We start from the raw sequence: 24,312 nt of genomic DNA on the forward strand, positions 1-24,312 counted from the left end.
AGTAGTTGTGGTGCACGGGCTTAGTTGCTCCGCGGCATTTGGGATCTTCCCGGACCAGGGCTCGAACCCGTGTCCCCTGCATTGGCGGGCAGATTCTTAATCACTGCGCCCCCAGGGAAGTCCCCAGGATGGGCTTTTAAAGAAAGTCAAGTTGGCAGCTGTTCTGCTGGATAGGGCAGCTGTAAGTTGTCTTTAATGCTGAAAACGTAGAAAGGATGTCTGATAGAAGTATTTTCAGGGAGCGTGGCCGTGTACCCCAGTGAGTCGGCTGCACGAAGGAGAAAGCAGCAACTACTCTTTCACTGTAGAAGCCCTCCTGACCTTTGACCTCTGACCCCGCCCCGCTTTTCCGTGCGCAGCTTCCGCCCCTGCCCCTCCGATGGAGGGCCGGCCCAAGGGGTGTGGGCGGGGCTCCTGGGGGGCCGGCGGTTAGGGGTGGTGCCTGTTGGGGGCGGGTCTCGCGAGGGGCGGGATTTGAGGAGGCATCCTCGCACTGGGCGGCTGGGTATAGGCGGGGCTTAGTGCTGGGCTGGATTAGGCGGGGCAGAGGGTTAGTTGCCGCCTCTGCGTAACTGGACACTGGCGGCCAAACCTCCGGAGGCCGGGGGAGGCAAGCGGGCCCGTAGCACATCCCGGATCCGGAATTTCCCGGGCAGGACCGGAATCAGGATCGGCCCTGCCCCAAACTGGGTTTGTGAGGAACTCGAGAACTTGGATTAGGAAATCCCGGAATCCGGATCAACAAACCCTAGAACCCGGAATTTAGAGCGGAAAGTCCCGGAGCGCGGAGCGCGGAGCGAACTCAGCGCGAAGCCCGGAGTCCGGATCGAGACACCGCCGGACGGGACGGAGCGATGTCGGGCCGTGGCGCGGGCGGGTTCCCGCTGCCCCCGCTGAGCCCTGGCGGCGGCGCCGTTGCCGCGGCCCTGGGAGCTCCGCCTCCGCCAGCAGGACCCGGCATGCTGCCCGGACCGGCGCTCAGGGGGCCCGGGCCGGCTGGAGGCGTGGGGGGCCCTGGGGCCGCCGCCTTCCGCCCCATGGGCCCCGCGGGCCCTGCGGCGCAGTTCCAGGTGAGGAGGGCGGATGGGCGGGTGGCGCCGCTAGCACGCCCGGGGCAGGGGGCGAAGGGGGCCTCGAGTGAGGGCCCTGGGGCAGCCTCGTGGACAGATGGTACAGGGGCTCTGCATGCGGATCTCACGGGGCACGGTGGGGGGCAAGGCCAGGGACCCTCGGGCTCGGCTAGGTGGTGGTGGAGTTGGGGGAGAAGGTAAGAGCTACTCTGGGGTGTAGGGTTTGAAGCAGTTAGGAGGGTCGGGGTTCTTCCTTAGAACAGGGATTCTGAGCAACTGAGAGATGGAGGCGTTGTTGGAGCTAGTGAGTTGTGGGCGGGTGGGATGAGAAGTGTAGTGTAGATTATCGGGTAAGGGGTCCTGGGAAGTGATGAGAAAGTTTTGGGAAAGGACCCTCACTGAGAAAGCAGGTTACCCTGCATTGGTCTTGGTCCTACTCCAAGTCTGCTGTTTTTTTTTCTACTTGGGAACTGGCAGAGTTCTAGCGTGTCTGAGATGGCTCCCAGCTGCTAAGGAGGAGGAAGAAGGGCCTGGCTTCCCACGGCCACCGGAGGCAGAAGATAAGGGATTCCAGCCTGTGCAGGGGTAGTCTACTCCTGGGTCAGACCAAGGGGCCTTCACACAGGGATGACTCTGGGTTAGACCAGAGAGGGTGGTGGACAAGCCTGAGGAAGGAGGAAAGCCCAGCCCATTCTGGACAGACTTTATTTATGGCTTTCTGCCTGGTGTCATAGTGTCCAGGAGTTGATCAGTCTGGAGGAGCAGAGAGTCTCCACTGAGCACCGCTGGTCTGCGGCTGGAGGAGCCTGCAGAGAGTTGCTTCAAAGGGTTCTGTCTTTTTTGGCTTTGCAGAGGGGCTTCTCGGGTTGCAGCTTCAAAGGCCATTGAGAGGCAGAGACTCGTTCTTAGGGTCAGTGTGTGAGGAACTCAGCCTGACACTGGGGGGGCGGGGCTTATCAGTCTCCCCAAGTTCATTGTTTCTGGTCGCCCCCAGAATGCTTGGGAATTGCGCCCATCCTTTTTCCCGCCACCCTCTCCACTTTTTTTTTTTTTTTTTTTTTTGGCTGCGTTGCGTCTTCATTGCTGTTTGCAGGCTTTCTCTAGTTGTGGCGAGTGGGGTCTACTCTTCGTTGCGGTGCGCGGGCTTCTCACTGCGTTGGCTTCTCTTGTTGCGGAGCATGGGCTCTAGTGCAGGCTTCAGTAGTTGTGGCACGCGGGCTCAGTAGTTGTGGTGCACGGACTTAGTTGCTCCGCGGCATGTGGGATCCTCCCGGACCAGGGCTTGAACCCGTGTCCCTTGCATTGGCAGGCGGATTCCCAACCACTGCGCCACCAGGGAAGTCCCCCCCCCATTTTTAATTAGTCTTTAGGTTCTAACAATGCCATATCCCAATCCATGTGCCCCAGCATTTGACACTGGCTTCTTGCTAATCTCTCAGGGCAGCTGGGAGATTTTCATGTCTCCTCTACCTCACTTGCCCAGGTAGAGGTCCCCCAAATGGATCCTCATAGAGTAGGGTACACATATCCCCCCAGGAGCCCTGGGCCCTCACTTTGTAAAGAGATGCTTCATTTGGGTGCAGTGATTTTTCCCTCTTACCCCTCATTCTCCGTCCTCCCTGTAAAGAAAACTAAGGTCTGAGTATTGACAGGGACAGATCTGGTCCCAAAGGCTCCAGCTGGGATTCATCTTTCCCATCTTGCCCTCCCCCTTGGGGATTCATGGGCCAGGGTGTCGCTGAGGGATCCCTGCATCTATCATTCTGGCTCTTGGGCGAGTTAGCTGAGGAGCCTCCCTGTGGGCCATTGGCCTGGGAAGGATCTAAGGATCTGATAGGAGCCTCTCTAGTTTCCTCAGCTTGCAGACCATGGGAAATGTGGCCTGGGGAAAGCCCCTGAGAGGATGGATTCCACAGTGATTTGTAGGGAGTGGCCTTGGGCCGGTGGCAAGGCTGAGCTGGCTGGCTGGGTAGCCCAGGCTTCTAGGAGTGGGGACCTTGGGGAAGGCACTGAGCCTCTGCTTGCCATCCAGCTGCTCAGGGTCTCCTCCTCCTCTCCCCAGGGCCGGGGTTGCGGGGGCCGGCAGTAGAGGTAGGTGCCGGGGGCGGGGGCGGTTCACTTTGGCTGAGTTTGAGGAGGATCCTGCTTGGCCTCTTTCCAAGTCCAGTTATGTGACTTCCGGGAGAAGGGATCTGAGACCTGAGGAGCGGGGGTGCCTCTCTATTGGGGTGCCTGCAGTGAGCTGGAGCTGGTGCCTGCAGTGAGCTCTCAGGCCCAAGTGGGGCGAATAGGGGAGCCTATTGATACAAGGGAAGTGACGACCCACCTTCTTACAGTGTCACAGTCTACCAAGGAGCTTAAAGAAAACAAAAAATGAAAAAAAAAAAACCCCAAAAAACACAGAGTGCTGTGTTCACGCCGGAGAGTTCAGGATATTTTCCATGTATGCAGGGGTATACGCTCTTCTCCTCCGTCCTTAGGCCCAGCCACCAGGAGCCCCAGGGCCCCAGGCGCTGAGCCGGGCGAGCGTGCTCTCTGGAGGCGCAGCATCAGGCCTGGCCTCCCGCCCCTGCTGTCCCCGGTGGTGGAGCCAGAGTCCAGCTGAGGACGTGGGCTGCTGCCGGGCTGAGGGAGAGGAGGTTACTGCCCGCTCCTGAGGCTCAGGGCACTGAGCCAGGCCTCCCTAGCTAGCCCTGCTGCAGGAAGGGGCTCAGGGAGCCCAAGCGTTCGGGGCTCTGTTCTTTTCTTTAACTCTTGGGTTGTTTTTTTAGAAGAGAAGGAGTTACTGGTGCTTCAGAGCCCAGGTGTGGAGCTTGGCCAGGCCGAGCTGGGACTTCATGAACTGTAAGCAGCCTTTCCCTGGGCCCCTTCCCCCTCGGGAGAAGCCTGGGGCCCTGGGCGAGCTGGGGGCTCTCACCCGGGAAGAGTGTGGAGCAGCGTCTGGGAGGGGCCTCTTCCAGGCCCTGCCTGTGCCGCCTGGTCTGGGGACTTCCTGTTCCGGGAGCACCTGCCTCAGCGGGTTGGGTGTTGCTCAGGAGGTTTTGTGGGCGTTCTAGTGAAGAGGCCCCCGCCTCACTTGTTCCTCCCCTTCAGCTCGGGCGCTGGTGGGAAGAACTCGAATCTAGGGTGCGTGGGGCTGGGCTCTCAGCTGTGGCCACCCTCAGTTTTTTCTGTCATCTCTAGCTGTGGCTCATTAAGGCAGAGAAGCAGGCTGTCTGCCTCTCAACAGCTCCGATGACTCCCTTCCTGATGAGGAGAGACTTGTGGCAGGACTCCAGAGGTCCCAGACAGAGCCCCCCACATTGAACTCCATCCTCCCAAACGCTTCCTTCACGCCTCACTCCTTTCTCCTCCCCCCCCCCCACCCCCACTCTGGGTCATGTTTCTGTCCGTCTCTGCATCTGGTCAAGAATCTGACCCTCCTTGGAGAGAACAGGGGTTGAGTGCTGGCTGAAGAGGTGGAGCAGGAATCTCCCGGTGCTGGGGGGGGCGGGGGTCCTTTGATTTGGTGCGAGTCCCCACCCAGCCTGGCTTGGTTGGCTGGTCCTGGCGGTTGCATAATCTGGGCCTTGGGGCCAGCCCTGTGAAGCTGCCAGGGACAGTGTGTACGAGGCAGAGCTGCCAAACAGGCCTTGCAGGCAGCAGCCTCTGGGAAGGGGCGGGGGTTACTCCCCGAGGGGCTCCACAGAGATGCTGGGGAGCCTGACCTCGGTGGGAAATCCTTCTGCAGGCTTCTAAAGAAGCCACCTCTCATTCAGATTCCTCTGCTGATCCTAAGGCTTCGATCCTTGCATCCCCTGATAGTCTTACCTCCCTTCTCCAGCTTGGGATTGCCAAGCCCGCCCTAGCCTCCAGGCAGTGGGTGCGTGGACCACGCGCAGAGGCCAGGTGCCAGCTGCTCTCTCTCCCGCAGGAGCCACGGCTTCCCCTTCAGGGTCTTCTGGCGTAGGGGCTGGGGGCTGGGCAGGGGGGAGGTGAGAGAAGGGTCCAGTTATGGGTGGTGAGTAGGGGCCATATGGCGGCCAGATGGTCTCTGTACTCTGCCTGAGGCCCCGCACTGGCTGGGACAGGCTCCACGCCATCCCGCTGCGGCTTGCTCACCTGGGCTTCCACTGCCTGATGGGCTCGCCAGCCTGTTGGACTGCCTTTCTCCTCTTAGTCACACCACCAGGCTGGCGACAGGATGGGTGCTGCGGCTGTGACCGTCAGCCTGCTCCCCTCACACTGCACCCAGCCACCTGGCCACGATACTGCCCCCAGGCTTCTCCCTCAAGTTGGGGGAAGGAGCGGATGGGAGTGCTTGGTGGGACCATCTGAGAGCCTCATTAGTGCCTTGAAGCTGGCTGGTCCCAGGGAGCAGGGGCGTAGTGTGCTAGGGCCGGAAGGTGGCTGGAAGTGGCGATGGGCCCTGAAGAACTCCCCCAGGCCCTTCTCTCTGCAGGCAGGATTCTCCTCCCACCCCTGGGCTCTGCAGGCCTCATTCGCTGGCACGGCTGCCAGGGCGGTTGAAGGGGGCGGGGCAGGTGTGGTTTACACTTCTGCTCTCAGGCGCCTGCTCCCCTTTGTTCTTGGCACTCCTGCCCGGGCTCCGCGGGCTCTGCCGTGTGCTGCTCAGGGCTGGGCCTGGCTGAGCAGAGGGATGGAGGGAATGGGTTACGGGCCCCATAGGGCCCCACCGCTGACCTGTGCATCTCCGTTGGCTCACTTCCCCCAGAGGCCTGGCATGTCACCAGGGAGCCGGATGCCCATGGCTGGCTTGCAGGTGGGACCCCCTGCCGGCTCCCCATTTGGCTCAGCTGCTCCACTTCGACCTGGCATGCCACCCACCATGATGGACCCATTCCGAAAACGCCTGCTTGTGCCCCAGGCCCAGCCCCCGATGCCTGCCCAGCGCCGGGGGTAAGACCATCCTGTTTCTCCCACCCCATCTAGTGCAGCTCTAGTGGTAACAGACGGTTTCCTTCTGTCCTAAGAGCTTCGATGATTGAGGAAGACTCCCAGGTCTCCTGGGGGAAGGTCCTGGGGACTGGAGAGGTAGATGGCGAGTGGGGGAGGTACGTTGGACCATTGACCTCTTAAGTGGGTTTCTGTCCTCCCAGGTTAAAGAGGAGGAAGATGGCAGATAAAGTTCTACCTCAGCGAGTGAGTATGTTGGGAGGGGGCCTAGGAGGCTCACCCAAGGGCTGGTTGGCTGAGGGTGGAGTGAGTCTCCCCTAACCCTGGGGTGAGGGAGAAATGGAGGAAGGAACCAGAGCTGCAGCTGAAACAGGCTGATGAACCCCTTCTCCCTTCCTCCAGATTCGGGAGCTTGTCCCAGAGTCTCAGGCGTACATGGATCTTTTGGCTTTTGAGCGGAAGCTGGACCAGACCATTGCTCGAAAGCGGATGGAGATCCAGGAGGCCATCAAAAAGCCTCTGACGGTGTGTGCAGCCCCAGCTACTTCTGGGCCTTGCCAGGCTTCTCTGCCTCTCCCTGGCCTTGTTTTCCAGGGGCCAAGCGAGGGTCTGTGATGGGCTAGAGCAGGATTTTTCACATCGTAGGATACAGCCCATTGAGCATGAACTCAATTTAGTGTGGTGGGGCCAGCACGTTCTCAATGAAATATAACATAGTAGAAATTATAATAATTCTTCACAGTAGTAAAGGACTTAACGACATTTTTATTTCATGTATTTATGTGTGTAGATCCTGGATCATGATTTAAAATGTAAATATTGTAGATCGTGGTCAGAAGTTTGAAAGGCAAAACTACAGGGTAGATGAGGATAGTTCCTGTCTTCTTCCCCATCCCTAGAGAAGGTTTATCTAGAACAGCCTCTTGAATGGTGAAGGCTTTCCAGGAGATGATATTCTGGGACCATCATGGGTGTTTGAGTTTCATTTAAAATAGGAGCCAGAGGCTTCTGGTTTGCCTGATAGCACCCCCTGTGTACCTCTGTCACACCACTGATCCCCCTGTGTTGGAACTGTTGGTAGTGCATCTGTCTCCCCTATGAAATTGTGAGTCCTTTGAAGGCCAGGACTGAAATTTCCTCTCCTGATTCCCAGTGCCTAACCAGGGGCCTGGCCCACAGTCACTGCTCTGTATTGATGTTGAATGAGTTCAGATGGGAAGATTGGGTAGCAGTGTTTTCCAACACACTGGTCCCCCTCTAGCTAACTGGTCGTCTTTCTCTCTTTAGCAAAAACGAAAGCTGCGCATCTATATTTCTAATACGTTCAGTCCCAGCAAGGCAGAAGGTGATAGCGCAGGAACCGCAGGGACCCCTGGGGGAAACCCCGCAGGGGACAAGGTGGCTTCCTGGGAACTCCGAGTAGAGGGAAAACTGCTGGATGATGTGAGTTGGGGAAGGAGGTGTCTGGAAGGGAGGTGGCCTGTGTGGGCCAGACAGTTGGGCACTTCCGGGGACGTCCTGCATGAGGGAGAGGGCACTGCTCACAGTTCATGCTTTGCACAGCTCTGAGCCAGTACGAGGTGGGAGATTTGTATGGTTATTACAACAGTTTTCCTGCAGATGGCAGTAAAGTGTCCTGAGGAAGGGGTGCCCCTTTCTAATTGGCTGACAGTGGGGCTGCATAGAGCCCCTTCCCTGTCTCAAGTCTCTCACTTTTCCCGGCTTCCTTCAGGGCCCAAGAATCTTCAGTACCCTGAGCTTCAGGGCTGAAACAATATTCCTCTGTTTGGGGCTTAGTATAGCTTAGGCTTGAGCGCGCATCAGCACCCCTATCTCACACCCCTTTGCATCCCCAGCCTAGTAAACAGAAGAGGAAGTTTTCTTCATTCTTCAAGAGCCTCGTCATTGAGCTGGACAAGGAACTGTACGGGCCTGACAACCACCTGGTGGAGGTGAGAGTGGGCCTAGGGTTCAGGAACACAGGGTGACATGCCAGGTGGCCAGAGAAATGGCCTTAGTCCCCTTGCAGGGCCAGGTTGTGTATGTTCATGCCCACCCCCTTGGTGATGAGCTCTGCTCCCCTCCCCCCTGCCAGTGGCACCGGATGCCCACCACCCAGGAGACAGATGGCTTCCAGGTGAAACGGCCCGGAGACCTCAACGTCAAGTGCACCCTCCTGCTCATGCTGGATCATCAGGTGACAAGTGCCCTGGGGCCATGTTTGGGCTCACAGGGACTCTCCTCTGGGGCATTGGGGCAGGTCCCTATTGTAAAGCCTGTCCCTGTCCTATTCTTTTTTTTTCACAAGAACCCCTTCTCTGACTCCCCTCTGTCCATCCCAGCCTCCCCAGTACAAGCTGGACCCCCGACTGGCGAGGCTGCTGGGGGTGCACACACAGACGAGGGCCGCCATCATGCAGGCCCTGTGGCTGTACATCAAACACAACCAGCTGCAGGACGGCCACGAGCGGGAGTACATCAACTGCAACCGGTACTTCCGCCAGGTTAGCTGGACGCCGTCCCCCCTCTAGTCTCGCAGCCTCTGTCTTGCCTGCGGCTCCAGAGCCCCACTGGGCTAGTTCTCAATCACGTTCTTCACACTGCCCCTGGGATGGTCCACTTCGCCGTGTGCCCACAAAGGCATCACCAACCCTCTGGTGCTCTCTCTAGATCTTCAGTTGTGGCCGACTCCGTTTCTCTGAGATTCCCATGAAGCTAGCCGGGTTGCTGCAGCATCCAGACCCCATTGTCATCAACCATGTCATTAGGTAAATGGGAAGAGGGGGAGGAAGGCTCCTCTAAGAGCAGTTTACCTTTGGCTTGAATTAAAGCCAGAGAAAAGCAGCAGGTTTGGTTTCCTGCTCCCCGAGCGTGTGCAGTTTGGCCCAGGTGGGTGGGGTGGAGCTGTGTGCTCACGCTTTCCCTCCCCTGTGTTGTGTGTAGCGTGGACCCTAACGACCAGAAGAAGACAGCCTGTTACGACATTGATGTGGAGGTGGATGACCCGCTTAAGGCCCAGATGAGCAATTTTCTGGCCTCCACCACCAATCAGCAGGAGATCGCCTCTCTTGATGTCAAGGTGGGCCCCTACCCTCACAGCCTCCTCTGGGGCCCACAGTGAGGCCAGGCAGGCTCTCAGGCATTTCCATACATGTGGCACCTTGGGATGGGATCCGAGTCCTCTGGGGTTAGGGCTGGAAACAGCCAGTCTGACACATGTACCCCTTTTCCCAGATCCATGAGACCATTGAGTCCATCAACCAGCTGAAGACCCAGAGGGATTTCATGCTCAGTTTTAGCACTGACCCCCAGGACTTCATCCAGGAATGGCTCCGTTCCCAGCGCCGGGACCTCAAGGTGTGCTCCTCTTTCCTGAGGTTGATCCCGTGTTAAGCTCTGGGTGGTTGTGCCCCCATCACTATTCTTCCGGTTCCAGGGGCAGATAGATCAGGGGTGGGAATCATGTTCAGCTTTCCTCCTGGCTCTTTGCAGATCATCACTGATGTGATTGGGAATCCTGAGGAGGAGAGACGAGCTGCTTTCTACCACCAGCCCTGGGCCCAGGAAGCAGTGGGGAGGCACATCTTTGCCAAGGTGAGGCGGCTGCGCCCCATCTGCCCGCCTGTGGTTGAGCGGGACTGCACACCAGAGGGGAGGGCGAGCCGCTCACAAGCGCAGGCGGTCAGACAGGCCTGAGCCACCCGTCTCTCCCTCTTCCAGGTGCAGCAGCGAAGGCAGGAACTGGAACAGGTGCTGGGAATCCGCCTGACCTAACTGCTCAGGGATCCCTTCCTTTCTTCCCAGCCCTGGAGCCACCCCCTCCTCAGCCTGGAAGGGGACCGCCCTCTGGGGCACAGACATGTAGGATAAGGAGGGGGGGAGGGGTGTCTCCTGTCACCCTCTGCTCCCCAGCTTTAGTTTCGTAAGTGTAGTGATAGGATTCCTTGTTGCTTGGTCCCAAAGCCTTATTACTTACACGTTGGCTTTAATTGGATTCACAGCAGAGGCCTCCTCTGCCCCCTGCAGGCAGGCCCAAGTAGGACCTGGAGGCTGTGCTTTGACATGGTAACCGAGACCTTTCAGAACCAAAGGCCCCTGGCTTTGCTTGTTTACAGACCCCGTTGGGGCGAGTGTCAGCGCTGGCTCTGGGGAGCTGGGCGAGGAAGAGGGGCACAGCTCACACTCTTCCTAGCCTTTCCAAACCAAAGTTCTTTGCCATTCCTACCAGCCCAGCCTTGCTGCTGGTTTTTTTTTCCTTTCTTGGGTATTTGCACTATTCGTGGAGCAGGTTTTTCTATGCGGGAGCCACTTTTTTTTGTACAGGGGTAAGCTGGGGTTTTTCAGGGAGCCCTACTTGGTGTCTCCTTCCTTGTTTTCTTCTCTCAATCTATGCAAGCGGCTCTGGCCGCCATCATCTCCTGAGAGGCCAGAGGGCTGCCACCCCAGCTCTTGGGCCCGGGGGTAACGCCTCCTAGAGGGAGGGCACACTAGTTCTCTGGCGTGGCCTGAGGCATGGGTGTGTGTGGGCAGGGGTAGGTGCAGGGGAGAGATGGCGAGGACTATTGTCCTTTGGAGCTTGTTAAGGAGGGTGGGCCTAGGGCTTGGCAAGTGCCACTTCTGGCAGGTTTGGAAATTTCCAAATAAATCTTTGTTTATTGGTGGTGCCCAGACCTGGTGACTGAACAGTGCGGCCACTCATGAACAGACTCAAGTCCTCAAGGTCTTGTCCTGCAGAGCTTTATTTGAGGGACCCACACAAAGGACATCCGCCTCACTTCCACAGCTTCTTGATGGACATGTTTTTCTCACTGTCCTTTTGCATGACCTGGAGAGACAGAGCGAACATTTAAGTTAGAGACTGGGTGAACACGTGCCCCATCCCCACTGCTCCAGAGCCACCGTCAGCAAAGGCGGAAAGACGGAGGCCTGTACCTTGGCTACTGCCATCTCAAAGTCCTCCTGGGTGACGTGGACTCGCCGCTCCCGCAGTGCGTACATGCCGGCTTCAGTGCACACGCCCTGAGCAGGGAAAGGAAGACAGGCGCTGGGGCTGTGCCCTGGAACCTGGAGCTTCGTGCCGCTGCCCCCATTTCCTTGCGCCCTCCAGTTACCTTCACTTCAGCCCCTGATGCTCCTGGCATGAGCTCAGCAATTTTTCTCAGGTTGATCCCCCGGGTCAGGTTCATTTTCCGAGAATGGATCTTCAAAATGTCCAGCCGGGCCTAGCGATGGGAGAGGAAAAGCCTGAGCCCGTGGCCTGCCCTCACAGCCGGAGCCACTGCCAGCGCTGCCCATCACAAACCTCCTCATTGGGGGGTGGGAATTCAATTTTTCTGTCAATGCGCCCTGGGCGGAGCAGCGCTGAGTCCAGGATGTCAATCCTGTTAGTGGCCATGATGACCTGAGTAGACAGAGCAGGTGGCGTCAGCTAAGCCCTTCCTGAGGCTGCAGCCTCACCCGGGGCCTTCCCGTGGCTCCTCCCACAGCCGACCCCACTGCACCTTGATGTTCTTGGTGGCCTCGAAGCCATCCAGCTGGTTGAGCAGCTCCAGCATCGTGCGCTGGACTTCACTGTCCCCTCCGGAGCCTCCCTCCAGCCGGGAGGAGCCGATGGAGTCGATTTCGTCCATGAAGATGATAGATGGAGCGTGTTCTCGGGCCATGACAAACAGTTCCCTCACCATTCTTGCCCCTGCACAGAGGCCAAGCTGGCGTTAAGCTGATGGGCCCCCCAGCCCCCGCCGCCTTATAGTTTTCTTGTTTCTGGCCACAGTTACCTTCCCCGATGAATTTCTGCACCAATTCAGACCCAGAGACACGAATGAAAGTACAGTCTGTATGATGAGCCACAGCCCGGGCCAACAGTGTCTTCCCAGTGCCTGGGGGTCCGTACAGCAGCACTCCCTAGAGAACAACAGGACTCAGGGCAAAAAGCTGGCCTCCGTGTTTCATTCAATGAACATTTATCGAGTGTGTGCACTGTGCTAGATCCCGTATTAGATGCTAGAGATAAAAAAATGAATGTCAAGGCCCCTTCTGGAGCTTATAACCAAACCACTTGGGTGGCCTGGCAGCATCTCTCCCCCAGCCCCTCGGCATGGGGAGGGCCAGCGTAAGCAGGCTCCAGTCTATCCAGCCTGGGGCAGGAGATATACAGTAGCAGCACGGTCCTCCCATAGAAGCCCTGCTCACCTTGGGCTGCGCGATGCCCAGCGCTTCAAAGAGCTCAGGATGCTTAACGGGCAGCTCAATCACTTCTTTGATCTCCTTGATCTGCTTGTCCAGGCCACCAATCATCTCGTAAGTTGAATCTGGCACCTTCTCCACCATCATCAGTGACACCAGTGGGTCTACCTTGTTGGGCAGGATCTTGTGCAGAGTGTAGCTGTCATTTCTGAGGGCCACCCGGCAATTGGGTGTCACCTGGGTGAGGAGAGAGAGGTTCAGGAAGTGGTGTGGTGAGAGCTGACCCCCCACCTCCCACCTCCCCAGCTGCACTCACATCATTGATGTCGATGTTCTTATCTACGTCTACGACAAACTTGCCCTCAGGATGTACCTAGAGAAACAACGGCTCATGACCTTCCTCCCCGACAGCCACCAAATCACCGACCTCGCCCAGGAAGACACATGAGTCTTACAGTAACGTGAGAACAGTGTCCTCACTACACACAAAGGTATGGGAATGCAGTGGGCAACGGGCTGGTCCCTGGGGTCATGTTGCCTTTACCTTAACCAACACTTTCTTCTTATCCATGGCCCGGACTACTTCCCCCACATAGGAGCCCTGTTCCTGCAGCAGCTGTAGCTCTTCCCGCAACAGGCGAACTAGATGCGAAACAGACACAATGGCCACCCAGATTCTTTGGTGTCCCCCACCTATGACTTGATTCAACATGCATGAACTAAGCACCGTTGTAAAGTTTTGAAGGGAAGGCCTCAAAAAAAAAAAAGTCAAAGTTCATGTCTTTAAGGAGATTACGATAGGGCCGAGGAGAGAGATGTGCATGTAAACTGAGCACCATCTTGGACTGGGAAAAGCAACAGGCACCAATGTAAAGACTCGCTTCAAACTGCCCACGCACAGCCTTCCCATCCTTCCCCCTCACCTTTTGCATTAAGCTCATTCCTCTGTGCCTGCAGCCTCCGGAGATTTTGGCTCTTATCATTCACAATCAGCTGTGGAGGACAAGAAGCAAAGGGTGGAAAACGGTAGGCGATTAAGATCTTGGCCGAAACCCTCATAGGCTGATATGAGCTAAGCGAGGAAGGAGCACAAGGCACCTGCATTCTCCATTCAGATTCTCCAATATGATTCTAAGGACCCTATCCTGTCCTCCAAGAGTCCCTCTGGAGTGTAGGACAATCACAGGAAAAAAAGGCTGCTTGTCTAATACTGGTCCAGGAATAACAAACCATAGTGGAGAAGAATTAACAGCTGGCTCACATAGTCAGTTTCTTGCAGACTGGTAACATGGTAGAGTGGGAAGACCTCTGAGTCAGAAGCCTAAGTTCTAGCCCCATTGCTGGCAATTAACAGTTGGGTAAAGCCAATGAAAGCAATGTAAAATGTCTAGATCTGTTACCAAACTGCAAGCATCACCTATCCTGCCTCTTTTCAGGACTAACGTGAGAAACAAATGAAAGCACACGTAATGCATTTCAAAAATGACAAACCGGACTTCCTTGGTGGCGCAGTGGTTAAGAATCCGCCTGCCAATGCAGGGGACACAGGTTCTGAGCCCTGCTCTGGGAGGATCCCACATGCCGCAGAGCAGCTAACCCTGTGCGCTACAACTACTGAGCCTGCACTCTAGGACCTGCGAGCCACAACTACTGAAGCCCGTGCTCCGCAACAAGAGAAGCCACCGCAATGAGAAGCCCGCGCACCGTAACGAAGAATAGCCCCACTCGCCGCAAAGAGAGAGCCCGCGTGCAGCAACGAAGACCCAACACAGCCAAAAATAAAAATAAATTAATTAAAAAAAAATATATATATATCATAGTCTCTTCTAAAAAAAAAAGTGACAAACCAAATATGATACCTACAAATGTACCTGGAGTTCAGAATTTTTCCTTGTGTCTCTCCTCCATCCAACTGACATTATTTTCCTTATTTCTGTGGTCCCTGCTCCCTGTTTAGGCTAGAGCACTGGGTTGTCCAGTTCCTTTTCATTCAGTCCTACGGAATCAGCATTGTCCAGACTCCTCAATTCTGTCTTCCCTCACTCTGCCCCAACCCTCTCTCTGATAAATCTCATCTTCTGATCCTATGTCTTCTCTTTTATAAGAAACCCTCTCATTCAGGCTTCTTCTAAGAAGAATGACTTTTGGCTGGGGGTACCTTTATACGTTAAAATTTGACTTTTAAAGATGTTTAATGAACTGTGAATACTACCTTCAAAATGATGAGACTTGAGAGGAACAAGAGGCTGTTAACTTCATATACTTTATACCGTTGGCTTGTTACTTCTTCCACTGCGCCCCCAGTGGAATTATATGGATTTGCAGAAATCCGTTCCATCAATCCCTCATCCCCCTTCTAGCTCCCTCTGGACCTTTGGAGTCCGTTCTCACCTGGAGTTCTTCAATCTTGGACAGATAATACTGGCGGAGTCCACTGCCGGCCTTCCCCTCTTCCAGCTCCATCTGAAGACACAGTGTAATTAGTTACCAACAGGTTAAACATCCAAGGGATAAAGCTACTTCCAGCTTGGATTTCGGAGATTTAAGATTTGGGTTCTAAGCCCTCACTCCATCTCTTCGGAACCATTTCTCGTGACTAAACTAAAACAGAATGAGAACGGTGCCTACCTCTTAAGGCTTCCAGGAGGATCAAGAGACGACACACCCGGGAACGCTACACAAACCCCAGGTGTTATTACTACAGGAGGAGCCAGCAGGAAGGACGTGTCCCCCGACTCCCTCGACTCGCGGAAGGATGGGTTCCCGCTCCCACCGCTCCTCACTTACTCGGCTTCCACCGGGTCTTCCACTCCCGGCCCTGCCTTGACCCGCCGGGGGCGGCGCTGACACAGCAGATCCGGTCCCAGGTAGGGCCCAGTCTAGACTGGCCCACCCACCCCCACTCTCCCCACCCTCTTGCCCCGACCGGCTGCCCACCTCGGATCACACCTGTTTCGCATCCAGCCCCAGTCCCCGCCCGACCACCGCCGCCATACCTGCTCTGGTCCGTCAAGCGCCATCTTCCCTCTTCCGCGGCCGGCATCAGAGCCGCCTTGGCGCGCAGGCGCAGAAGCAGGGGCTTGGGGACCGAAAAACCAAGGCAGAGAACAGTTCCGGGTCAATAGGCGGGGTGTGAGGACAGACGGTAACTTAAACAGGGGCCATGAGGGGAGGGGCGGCGGTACGCGAGATCAGGAACTTTGAAAAGGGTTAGCAGAACTCCTAAATATTACTCTCCAGAAATTCGGTTTTGGTTAAAGTAACCATTTCTCCTGGTGCCAGCTTGCAACTTATAAAACCTGGGGACAGAAAATTTTTGTGGCCACGCTCAAAATGGCGGAAAACTTGGAGCCGGGGACGCGAGTGACGCAAGCGGAAGCGGAAACACGTGCCGCTTCACGGGTGGTAGAAATGGTGCTGGGTGGCGGTGAGTAGTGTGGACTGAGGCTCCGAGAGTGTGTACGACGGCGAGTGGGAAACGAAGAGCGGAATCTAGTGCTCCGGGAAGAGACGTCCTAATTTCTGCTTTCTCTCCATATTGAGTGGCGCTCCCACCATGGGCAAAAAGGGCAAAGTCGGGAAGAGCCGGCGAGACAAGTTCTATCACTTGGCAAAGGAGACGGGTGAGTCGGGGTTCGCGCCGTCTGCGAGCGGGCGTGCCACCAATCTTGGCCGGTTCGCCCCCTTTCCGAATATTGAGTTTTTCTTCCGTAGAAAGGGTGGTGGGTCGTAAGGCCGCAGAAGTCCCGCTGGGAAAGCGCTTCACGGGCCTTACTTTGTCGCCGCCTCCAGGTTACCGTTCCCGCTCTGCTTTCAAGCTGATCCAGCTGAATCGCCGCTTTCAATTTCTGCAGAAAGCCCGAGCCTTGCTGGACCTGTGCGCTGCACCAGGTGGATGGTGTGTAACACCCAGCACCTGACGCTCCTTATGGACGCGTTCTGGATTCCAGCCCTGGATGATTGAGAGTTGCATTTGGGGTGGGAGGGAAACAGTAATACCAACCTCAAATTTCTCTACTCCCCAGAACGTAAACTGCAGGGGGAAAGATTTGGACCGTGTACTTATGATATGATTGGCTGATACCGACCAGGGTTCTTGGTTTTCTCCAATCAATAGAAATTGACTAGAGACCAGACAAGAAATTCAGGCAAGGTTTTCTTGGGGCCCCTGCTGCAGCAGGGAGGAGCGAAAACAAGTAGCAGGTTCCCTTGCTAGCCAGCTCCCCAAGGAGGGGGCTGGCTGGTTCCTTATATAGCGTGAAGGTGGGGGTGTGTCCGGGGGTCCGGCCTGAGGGGCGGCTTAGGTGGTTTGCCCACCCCTTTGGTGGAGCTGAGTGCTGGGGGGCATGTGCAGTGCCCTGCTGCCTACACCCCGTTTTTGCTCCCAGCTCTTCAGAAGTGACAGTAGGGTGGTGTCTTTTTTGTGTGGGTCCATAATTTTTGTCTTCTTGTCCATAATTCACCCCAACTGGGTATGCATGCAGTGTTTAGTCCCTTATAGTTTCTTTGTATTCTGTTGCTCGAGGAGTTTTGTCCAGGTGCAAGTATTGCAGCAAAGGGTCCGAGGTCCCAGCCTGTCTCGTTTCCACTGCACTTAGCAGGGACCCCTAACACCGGGGATGAGAGATCACATTGCTGAGGGAGGGGAAGGGACAGCCCAGGGTGTTTTAATCTTTACTTCTCTTTTATAGGCTGCAGGTGGCCACCAAGTTTATGCCTGTATCCAGCCTTATTGTGGGTGAGTGACAGGTGGTGCTCCTGGATGTTCCAGGGGGTGGGAGTGTGAGACCCTGTGTTCTGCATTTCCTTTCTCCCTGCTTGAGACAACCTTTTGGAATACTCTGCCCTAATATCTTCTAGGAGTGGATCTGGTTCCAATCAAGCCTCTTCCCAATGTGGTGACACTCCAGGAGGACATCACAACAGAACGCTGTAGGCAGGTAATAGGAATCTCTCTTTTCCTGTTCCCTTTATATGTAGACATCCACATTCATTCCTCTTCCCACCCTGATCCCCTGAAGGCACGTTTTTCCTGTTAACCATGCTTTGAGCAGTGCCTGCATGTTGTCTATATAACAAGGCCCATAATATTGCGTGTCCGCCCAGCCTTTATTTATTCAGGAAAGAGGTCTTTGGAGTTGGAGGAAGTGCAGAGATTTCAGTGACATCCTTTCCAGCGAATTCACTAGTAGACTGTAAGCTCCATGAAAACAAACGTGTTATTTTTGCTATTGTTGTATCCCCTGTCCATGGCACAGGATTTGGCCGTGGTGGGCACTCAACAGATGGCTGAATGAAGGGCTCCATTCGTAGCCATTTCTGTATTTCTGTTGCTGTGGTTTCTCTCCTTCTCTGTAGGCCCTGAGGAAGGAGCTGAAAACCTGGAAAGTTGATGTTGTGCTCAATGACGGGGCCCCCAATGTCGGGGCTGGCTGGGTCCATGACGCTTACTCACAAGGTGCCGGGATCGGGGGGCATGGAGCTGAGGGTGGAGGTGGGCATGCCCTCTCAGGCTGCAGAGGTCCTCAGCTAACTGTCTCCCCCCCACAGCCCATTTGACACTGATGGCTCTGCGTTTGGCTTGTGATTTTCTGAGCCGTGGTGGCTGCTTCATCACAAAGGTTTTCCGTTCCCGTGACTATCAGCCCTTACTATGGATTTTCCAGCAGCTCTTCCGCCGTGTCCAGGCCACCAAGCCCCAAGCCTCTCGTCATGAATCTGCAGAGATCTTTGTCGTCTGCCAGGGTGGGCATAACTTCCCTTGTTCTCTTGATTTAGTCTGCCACCTACCAAAGCATGCTTTCTTATATATCCTATTACCTTAGGATTCCTGGCTCCTGACAAGGTCGACAGTAAATTCTTTGACCCCAAATTTGCCTTCAAGGAGGTTGAAGTTCAGGCCAAGACTGTTACTGAATTGGTGACTAAGAAGAAGCCAAAGGTGTGTTTGGCGAGTGGGGGCCACCCTCAGGTCCTGGGACTCGGGAGGTTGGGCCTGGTCAGTCCTACAGACACCCCAGAAGGGACTGCTCAACATTCATTATTTCCCTTCCTAAGGCTGAAGGCTATGCTGAGGGTGACCTCACACTCTATCACCGAACTTCAGTCACTGACTTCCTCCGAGCTGCCAACCCTGTTGACTTCCTTTCCAAAGCCAGTGAAGTGAGTCCCCAGACTCGAGGGGTACGAGGGAGCCCCAGAAACATGGCCTGAACATCTTCCCTGACTCTTTTCCCTCCTCCCAAACAGATCTCGCTAGACGATGAAGAGTTGGCACGGCATCCAGCTACCACTGAGGACATCCGGGCGTGCTGTCAGGATATCAGGGTGCTGGGGCGTAAGGAGCTCAGGTTTGCACTGGGGGTGGGCATAGGTGCTGTGAGCCCCGAAGGCAGGGGACAGCCCTTGAAGGATGTGACGCTGGGTCTCTGGGAACAGGATGCTGCTGTGTTAGAGGTTTGGGGTGGGGGCCTGAACCTTAGGACTTCTGTGGCTCAAACGTGAAATTCGGGGTATGGGCCCAAAACGAGGAGGTGAGGACAAAAGGGAGACAGCAAGGTCAGGAATGGTATCTCTGGGGCAGGTCCCTACTGAACTGGAGAACGAAGCTTCGGCGGTATGTGGCCAAGAAACTGAAAGAACAAGCAAAGGCACTGGACATCAGGTGAGGAGGGAGCTAAACCAGGGCAGTTGTTGACTGGGTATTGAGGGGAAGCATCTGGGAAAATAACCGACTCCTGCAACTACTCTGTCAGCCTCAGCTCAGGGGAGGAAGAGGAAGGTGAAGAGGAGGAGTCCGCAGCTGGGATGGGGCCACAACCCTCGGAGGAGGAGGAGCTGGACCGGACCCTGGCAGAGATGAAGGCCCAGGAGGTGGCGGAGTTAAAGAGGTGAGGGGAGCTGGGGAGGAGCTTGGGGAACCGTAAGGCAGAGTCCCTCGGTGGGTGAAGATGGGGAGAGAGGGTGAAGGCACGGATGGGGATCTTCAGAGCTGGGCAGCTTTAATTCCTCAAACCATACCCTCAGGAAGAAAAAGAAGCTGCTGCGTGAGCAGAGGAAGCAGCGGGAACGTGTGGAGCTGAAGATGGATCTTCCCGGGGTTTCCATCGCAGACGAGGGGGAGACTGGCATGTTCTCCCTGCGCACCATCCGGGGTCACCAGGTGAGGCGGGGTTTGGGGCCCACTGAGGGGACAGGAGGATCTGTTTGGGTATTTGGAGTTGGGGCGTTGGATGTCTTTTTGGTAAGTGTGCTGAAAGATCATGGCTCATGGTTGCTGTCTTCACCCGTAAATGACGTGATATGGGGAGACTGGGAAAAAAACAAGAGCCTTGTGTCTCAAAGGCCGGGAAAGAACACACCCCTAAAATAATGAAAGTAGGAAGATTTGTGAGTGTGGCGTAGATTTATTCTTGTAGAACTAGAATATCAGAACCAAGAGGCCCTCGTTGCAGGAAGCTCAGGTTATAGGCGATGCAGCCAGGGTGCCTGGGTTACGAGCACGTGTGATGGAGGGTTTCCCTCAAGAGGGAAACAGCGTTCTTCAGTTCACTGAGACCAAGTTAGCACCTTGCTGCACCCGGCTGCGGGATGGTGCTTTCTGCCGAATACTGGAGTCTGCTTTTCCTGGTAAAAGCAGCATCACAAACAATGAGCTTTCGTGGCTCTCGTGTGGGAAGGTAGTAACCAGCTCGTATTGAGGGGGCAGTAGAGCACAGTGGTCCTGGAGCAGACTACCACTTATGTGCTCTCTGCCTCAGTTTCCTCATCTGTAAAAGAAAATGATAGACCTACCTACTAGCGTTTTTGGAAGGAATAAAAAAAAGATGGTGTAATTCCTGGTATGTGATTCAAGAAATAGCTATAGTTGCCACGAGGAAAACAGATCTTGGAGTTGACATTATTAGTGAAACAGTGCTTCCTGTTAGATGTATGCGGCATGGACTTCTTTATTCAGTGGAAACAAGAGTTGTAGATGTTATTCGCTGGTGATAAGGTGCCTTCTGAAAGTAATTTTTTAAAAAGCAGTATTTTAGAACATTTTAAAATCGGACGCTAATTAGACCGTGGGGTACTTTTCCATAAACCTGTTTCTGCTACCACTGAAGAAGACACAGCTGAATGATCTGGCCTAGAGTGGGATGTTTTAAATGGTTAATCCCATCACTTCCCTGTCTGTAAAAGAAGATATTATGTACTTGACACAGTGTGTTTTCTAGCGTTGCTGAGGATAAACTAAGGTGATGAATATGGAGGAAAAAAGCAGTATGTACCTTGTTAGTGCCCTTGACCTCTGTTTTCTCTGTCAAACCTCAGTTGTTAGAGGAGGTAACACAGGGGGACATGAGTGCTGCAGACACGTTTTTGTCTGATCTGCCAAGAGATGACATCTACATATCAGATGTTGAGGAGGAGGATGATACATCTCTGGATAGTGACCTGGATCCAGAGGAGATGGCAGGAATCAGAGAACCTCAGAGTCTAAAGGACCAAAAGTGGTAAGGAGGGGGGAGGGGTGTGGGGAGGTGTCTGCAGGGCACCCTCAGCTCAAGTCCGAAGCAGAGCTGGTGGCAGGGCTTGCCAGTTGGAGTGTGGGCAGCAGCAAGCCCTCCAGGGCACTGACCCTCCACCCACTTTCCTTGGGTGTACAGTGTACGGTTTGCTGAAGTGCAAGATGGTAAAGAGGAGGAGGAAGAAGAGAATCCATTGCTGGTACCATTGGAGGAAAAGGCACTACTGCAGGAAGAACAGGCCAGCCTGTGGTTCTCAAAGGTGAGCAGAGGCTGGTGGCCAAGACAGACAGGGACTGGCATTCCCTGGGCAAAGGGTGCCTGACGATTTCCCCATCGCAGGATGGCTTCAGCGGGATTGGGGATGATGCCGACGAGGCCCTGGAGATCCGTCAGGCCCAGCTGTTGTACGAGAGCCGTCACAAGGGGCAGCAGCTGCCACCACCGCCTTCCGGTGTGAAGATGGAGAACAAACCTCCCCCGTGCCAGGATGAGGCCCCTGAGAGGGCAGAGGCTTCTTCAGGGACAGAGGCTGCCACTGGCCCTGGCGGGGAAGAGAGAGATGACAGTTCTGACAGTGACAGCAGTAGCAGTGAGGGTGAAGAGAGGTGAGTGGTTGCAGCTGATGGGAGAAGAGCTGAAGAGGAAGTAGTGATTGTAACCAGTACTCTGTAATTGGGAGTTTGCAGCTCTGACTGCAGATGGAGAACTCTAAATGCTGATGATTCTAACTTGAGTGGTCTGCAGTACAGCCTGGGTGGCAAGATTTTTGGAAGTTCCCCAAGCATTTTTAACTAAGAACCAGGGGTGAGGTGAGTAGGAGTGGGCCTGAGTGGTGTGGCTAACGGTGAGACATGCGTGCACGGTCCTCCTCCCTCCCACAGCTGGAAACCACGCGGCAGGAAGAAGCGAAGCCGTGGGCCTAAGTCAGATGATGATGATGTCGGGTTTGAGGTCGTGCCTATCAAGGACCCAGGCGAGAGCTCTGCACCTACTAGAATGGGAGGCAACATGGAGGGGTCAGTGTTGGGGACTGAGCTTTGACTTCCTTCCTTCTTCCCTCTCTAGTGAAACATCGGATACTGGACCCTGAAGGCCTTGCTCTAGGTGCTATTATTGCTTCTTCCAAAAAAGCCAAGAGGGACCTCATAGATGACTCCTTCAGCCGGTAAGGGGCAGAAGGTCCCGAGAAGGGGTGGGGCGAGGAAGAGGGGAGGAATGATTTCTTTGAAAGCCTAGATTGGTGTCCTCTCCACCAAGGTACACATTTAATGAGGATGAGGGGGAGCTTCCAGACTGGTTTGTGCAGGAGGAAAAGCAGCACAGGATACGACAACTGCCTATTGACAAGAAGGATGTGGAGCATTACCGGAAACGCTGGCGGGAAATCAATGCACGTCCCATCAAGAAAGTGGCTGAGGCCAAGGCCAGGAAGAAACGAAGGGTAAGCAATGGGGCTGCCTGAGATTCTGGGTGGGTGGGGCAGGGGTAGGAAAAGAGGTCAACCTGACCGAGGTTCCCCCCCCCCCCCCCACAGATGCTGAAGAAGCTGGAGCAAACCAAGAAGAAGGCAGAAGCTGTGGTCAACACAGTGGACATCTCAGAACGGGAGAAAGCGGCACAGCTTCGAAGGTGAGGGGCAGGGGGGTCACCCACAAAGGTACACGGGGGTGAAGGAGTGGTGGAAAGTCTCTAACCTGTGTCTTCCATTTACAGTCTCTATAAGAAAGCTGGGCTTGGAAAGGAGAAACGCCAAGTCACCTATGTTGTAGCCAAAAAAGGTGTGGGCCGCAAAGTGGGCCGGCCAGCTGGGGTCAGAGGTCACTTCAAGGTGGTGGACTCGAGAATGAAGAAGGACCAAAGAGCACAGCAACGGAAGGAGCAGAAGAAAAAGCACAAGCGGAAGTGAGCGGAGCCACCAGAACCTCTGAGGGACTGACTGTAAGGACAAGGAGCGATTCGGTGCGGCTTCTGGCCTCCTTCGTACCAGCCCTACCCACCCCTGCCTGCACGGCAGTCGTCTGAAGAGACAGATTTGAGGTACCTGAACTCGTGGTGGCCCTGGGCAGTGAGGGGGACATCTTCCTGGCTGGAAGAAAGGGCTCCCGTTAAAGGCCCACTAAAATGTCTTGTCGGTGCTGTCAGAGCCCACAACCCTTCTGTGGTGCTGGGCGAGAAGTCACACCATTTTTAGATCCTAAGGCGAAGTTCAGTGGTGCAGTGGCGTTCACTGTAGTCTATTCTTGGGCAAGTGGGCCTCTCAAGTCTTCCCCCATTATCATCTGAATAAAACCAGGATGATTGATTGATAGATGTCTGACAACAGTTTATCAAAAAACATCTGGGTGTTCACACCATGTGCACTGTTCTAAATCATATTTAATATGTCCCGACTCATGGTGAAGTAGAAATGACAAGCAATCCACAGGTCCCAGTAGTAAAACATTTACTAGAGCAAGCAGAAAGGAATGCACATCTTAAAGAAACCTTCACAAAGTCACAAAATTTGATGTATGTGTATTTCTTTTCCTTTTATAAACAAGATAGAACAAAAATCATCAAAATCATTTCAGCAAAAGATTTTCCTACCATTATGGCAAGTTAAAAAAAATACAATGAAATAGGAGAAGACAATTTAAAAGCTGTTGTCAGGTTTTTGTTTTTTAAATTTAGCAACACTTCAGACCCAGAGCAGTCCTGTTTCCAGGACCCTCTCTCCCCCCTCAGCTGTAGGGACTCTGGATCTGGCAGGCTGCTGCTTCATGTCTCAGGACTGGACACGAACCTGGCTGGGAAACCTGAGCATCAACTCTCACTTAGAATCAGACCCCTCCCCTAACCTGCAGATGTTTGGGAAGCGTTTTGCTGCACATCCCCCTACCACCATGGACTAGGCTGCAGAAGCCTGTCTCAAATGGGGCCTGACTAGCCACAGAAAAAGAATTTTATTTGTAGGTGTTTTTAAGGTGACATTTTAGTAAAAAATATGTACTACATATAAACCTAGAGTGAGTTTTGTGCCCTATAAGGCCCTTTCTTCCAAGATATCCTCAACTGACCTTCGTGACACTCACCCAAAGCCAAAAGAAGCTGCCCAACTCTGACTGCTTCTAAGGACCAAAGCAGCGTCCCAAGAAAACATCTGGAAAATTATCCAGATGAAGGGGTAATGTCTCCAAGCTCCAGCTATCCACTAAGGGCAGGGGGTCCTTACACCTTGTGCCCCAACCCAGCCCTGAGACACCTAGTTACCAAAAGTCTTTCTAAAAATAAAATTAAAAGACAATTGATTTCACGCTTCAGCACATACCCTCTAACTGTCCCATCGACTTTTCTTGCGCTTGGGTGGCTCGGGGACAGCGAAGCCATCAGTAGTCTTATCTGTCTTGCTGTCCATCTTGTCCATCTTGGTGCTGTCCACCTTGGGGTCCACCTTGCTTTCACGATTACAAATTTCTTTCCTGCTTTCACCATTCCGACCATCATTTGCACCTCGGCTCTCTCCATGTCTGCCTCCACCTCCTCCATGCCTGTTCTCTCCATGAGGATGCCCATCAGCATGACGGCGCCCATCAGCGTGACGGCTGCTGCTTTCTGGGTAGCGGTATCCCTCTCCATGGCGACCACCGTCTCCATGACGTGGGCTATCG

The 24,312-nt window shown here is 54.6% G+C and overlaps 4 protein-coding genes across 5 annotated transcripts in view; 2 read left to right on the forward strand and 2 right to left on the reverse strand.

Moving 5' to 3' along the window:
- The first annotated feature begins 593 nt into the window (after positions 1-593).
- Positions 594-10,629, forward strand: SMARCD2 (SWI/SNF related BAF chromatin remodeling complex subunit D2). 2 transcript variants are annotated; one of them, XM_082860480.1, is made up of 14 exons: positions 1,007-1,070; positions 3,842-3,914; positions 5,785-5,969; positions 6,170-6,212; positions 6,369-6,491; positions 7,254-7,409; positions 7,823-7,918; positions 8,062-8,163; positions 8,309-8,470; positions 8,637-8,734; positions 8,910-9,045; positions 9,201-9,323; positions 9,459-9,560; positions 9,687-10,629. In XM_082860480.1, the coding sequence occupies exons 3-14, from the start codon at positions 5,794-5,796 to the stop codon at positions 9,738-9,740; spliced, it is 1,371 nt and encodes a 456-aa protein (XP_082716606.1). In that variant the 5' UTR covers positions 1,007-1,070; positions 3,842-3,914; positions 5,785-5,793; the 3' UTR covers positions 9,741-10,629. The 2 variants fall into 2 exon arrangements, with proteins under 2 accessions (XP_082716605.1, XP_082716606.1); XM_082860479.1 differs by lacking the exon at positions 3,842-3,914 and having other exon boundaries at positions 594-1,070.
- Positions 10,630-10,662: 33 nt separating this feature from the next.
- PSMC5 (proteasome 26S subunit, ATPase 5) lies at positions 10,663-15,198 on the reverse strand. Its single transcript, XM_082860481.1, has 12 exons — positions 15,149-15,198; positions 14,544-14,615; positions 13,076-13,145; positions 12,697-12,794; positions 12,469-12,525; positions 12,159-12,389; positions 11,744-11,870; positions 11,468-11,658; positions 11,269-11,367; positions 11,078-11,188; positions 10,899-10,985; positions 10,663-10,791 (listed from the first exon to the last, which is right to left on the reverse strand). The coding sequence occupies exons 1-12, from the start codon at positions 15,170-15,172 to the stop codon at positions 10,738-10,740; spliced, it is 1,221 nt and encodes a 406-aa protein (XP_082716607.1). The 5' UTR covers positions 15,173-15,198; the 3' UTR covers positions 10,663-10,737.
- Positions 15,199-15,567: 369 nt separating this feature from the next.
- FTSJ3 (FtsJ RNA 2'-O-methyltransferase 3) lies at positions 15,568-22,975 on the forward strand. The gene is made up of 20 exons (XM_082859815.1): positions 15,568-15,775; positions 15,945-16,050; positions 16,844-16,890; positions 17,013-17,092; positions 17,511-17,610; positions 17,703-17,897; positions 17,978-18,093; positions 18,210-18,314; positions 18,402-18,502; positions 18,736-18,816; positions 18,908-19,042; positions 19,179-19,314; positions 20,469-20,650; positions 20,804-20,924; positions 21,005-21,270; positions 21,547-21,638; positions 21,731-21,830; positions 21,923-22,106; positions 22,200-22,294; positions 22,379-22,975. Exons 1-20 carry the CDS (start codon positions 15,709-15,711, stop codon positions 22,569-22,571), a joined length of 2,502 nt encoding a protein of 833 aa, XP_082715941.1. The 5' UTR covers positions 15,568-15,708; the 3' UTR covers positions 22,572-22,975.
- Positions 22,976-23,098: 123 nt separating this feature from the next.
- Positions 23,099-24,312, reverse strand: part of DDX42 (DEAD-box helicase 42) — a 51,611-nt gene continuing 50,397 nt past the window's right edge. The window contains exon 18 of the mRNA XM_082860780.1: positions 23,099-24,306. Coding sequence (XP_082716906.1) covers positions 23,976-24,306 — 331 coding nt within the window. The 3' untranslated portion in view covers positions 23,099-23,975. The remainder of the gene's footprint in view (positions 24,307-24,312) is intronic.

This window comes from Leucopleurus acutus (genome assembly GCF_964270905.1).
Source record: "Leucopleurus acutus genome assembly, chromosome: 19".
Lineage (NCBI taxonomy): Eukaryota > Metazoa > Chordata > Mammalia > Artiodactyla > Delphinidae > Leucopleurus > Leucopleurus acutus.

Excerpts from the sequence above, each read along its gene's own strand:
- FTSJ3 (XM_082859815.1), top strand. The coding sequence starts at position 15,709 with ATGGGCAAAAAGGGCAAAGTCGGGAAGAGCCGGCGAGACAAGTTCTAT. Across the intron at positions 16,891-17,012 it reads TGTATCCAGCCTTATTGTGG|GAGTGGATCTGGTTCCAATC; the intron begins GTGAGTGACAGG and ends AATATCTTCTAG. Across the intron at positions 18,503-18,735 it reads CTGGGGCGTAAGGAGCTCAG|GTCCCTACTGAACTGGAGAA; the intron begins GTTTGCACTGGG and ends TCTCTGGGGCAG.
- PSMC5 (XM_082860481.1), bottom strand. The coding sequence starts at position 15,172 with ATGGCGCTTGACGGACCAGAGCAG. Across the intron at positions 12,526-12,696 it reads AGAAGAAAGTGTTGGTTAAG|GTACATCCTGAGGGCAAGTT; the intron begins GTAAAGGCAACA and ends TTGTTTCTCTAG. Across the intron at positions 10,792-10,898 it reads TTGAGATGGCAGTAGCCAAG|GTCATGCAAAAGGACAGTGA; the intron begins GTACAGGCCTCC and ends CTGTCTCTCCAG.
- SMARCD2 (XM_082860479.1), top strand. The coding sequence starts at position 855 with ATGTCGGGCCGTGGCGCGGGCGGGTTCCCGCTGCCCCCGCTGAGCCCT. Across the intron at positions 5,970-6,169 it reads ATGCCTGCCCAGCGCCGGGG|GTTAAAGAGGAGGAAGATGG; the intron begins GTAAGACCATCC and ends CTGTCCTCCCAG. Across the intron at positions 8,164-8,308 it reads TGCTCATGCTGGATCATCAG|CCTCCCCAGTACAAGCTGGA; the intron begins GTGACAAGTGCC and ends TGTCCATCCCAG.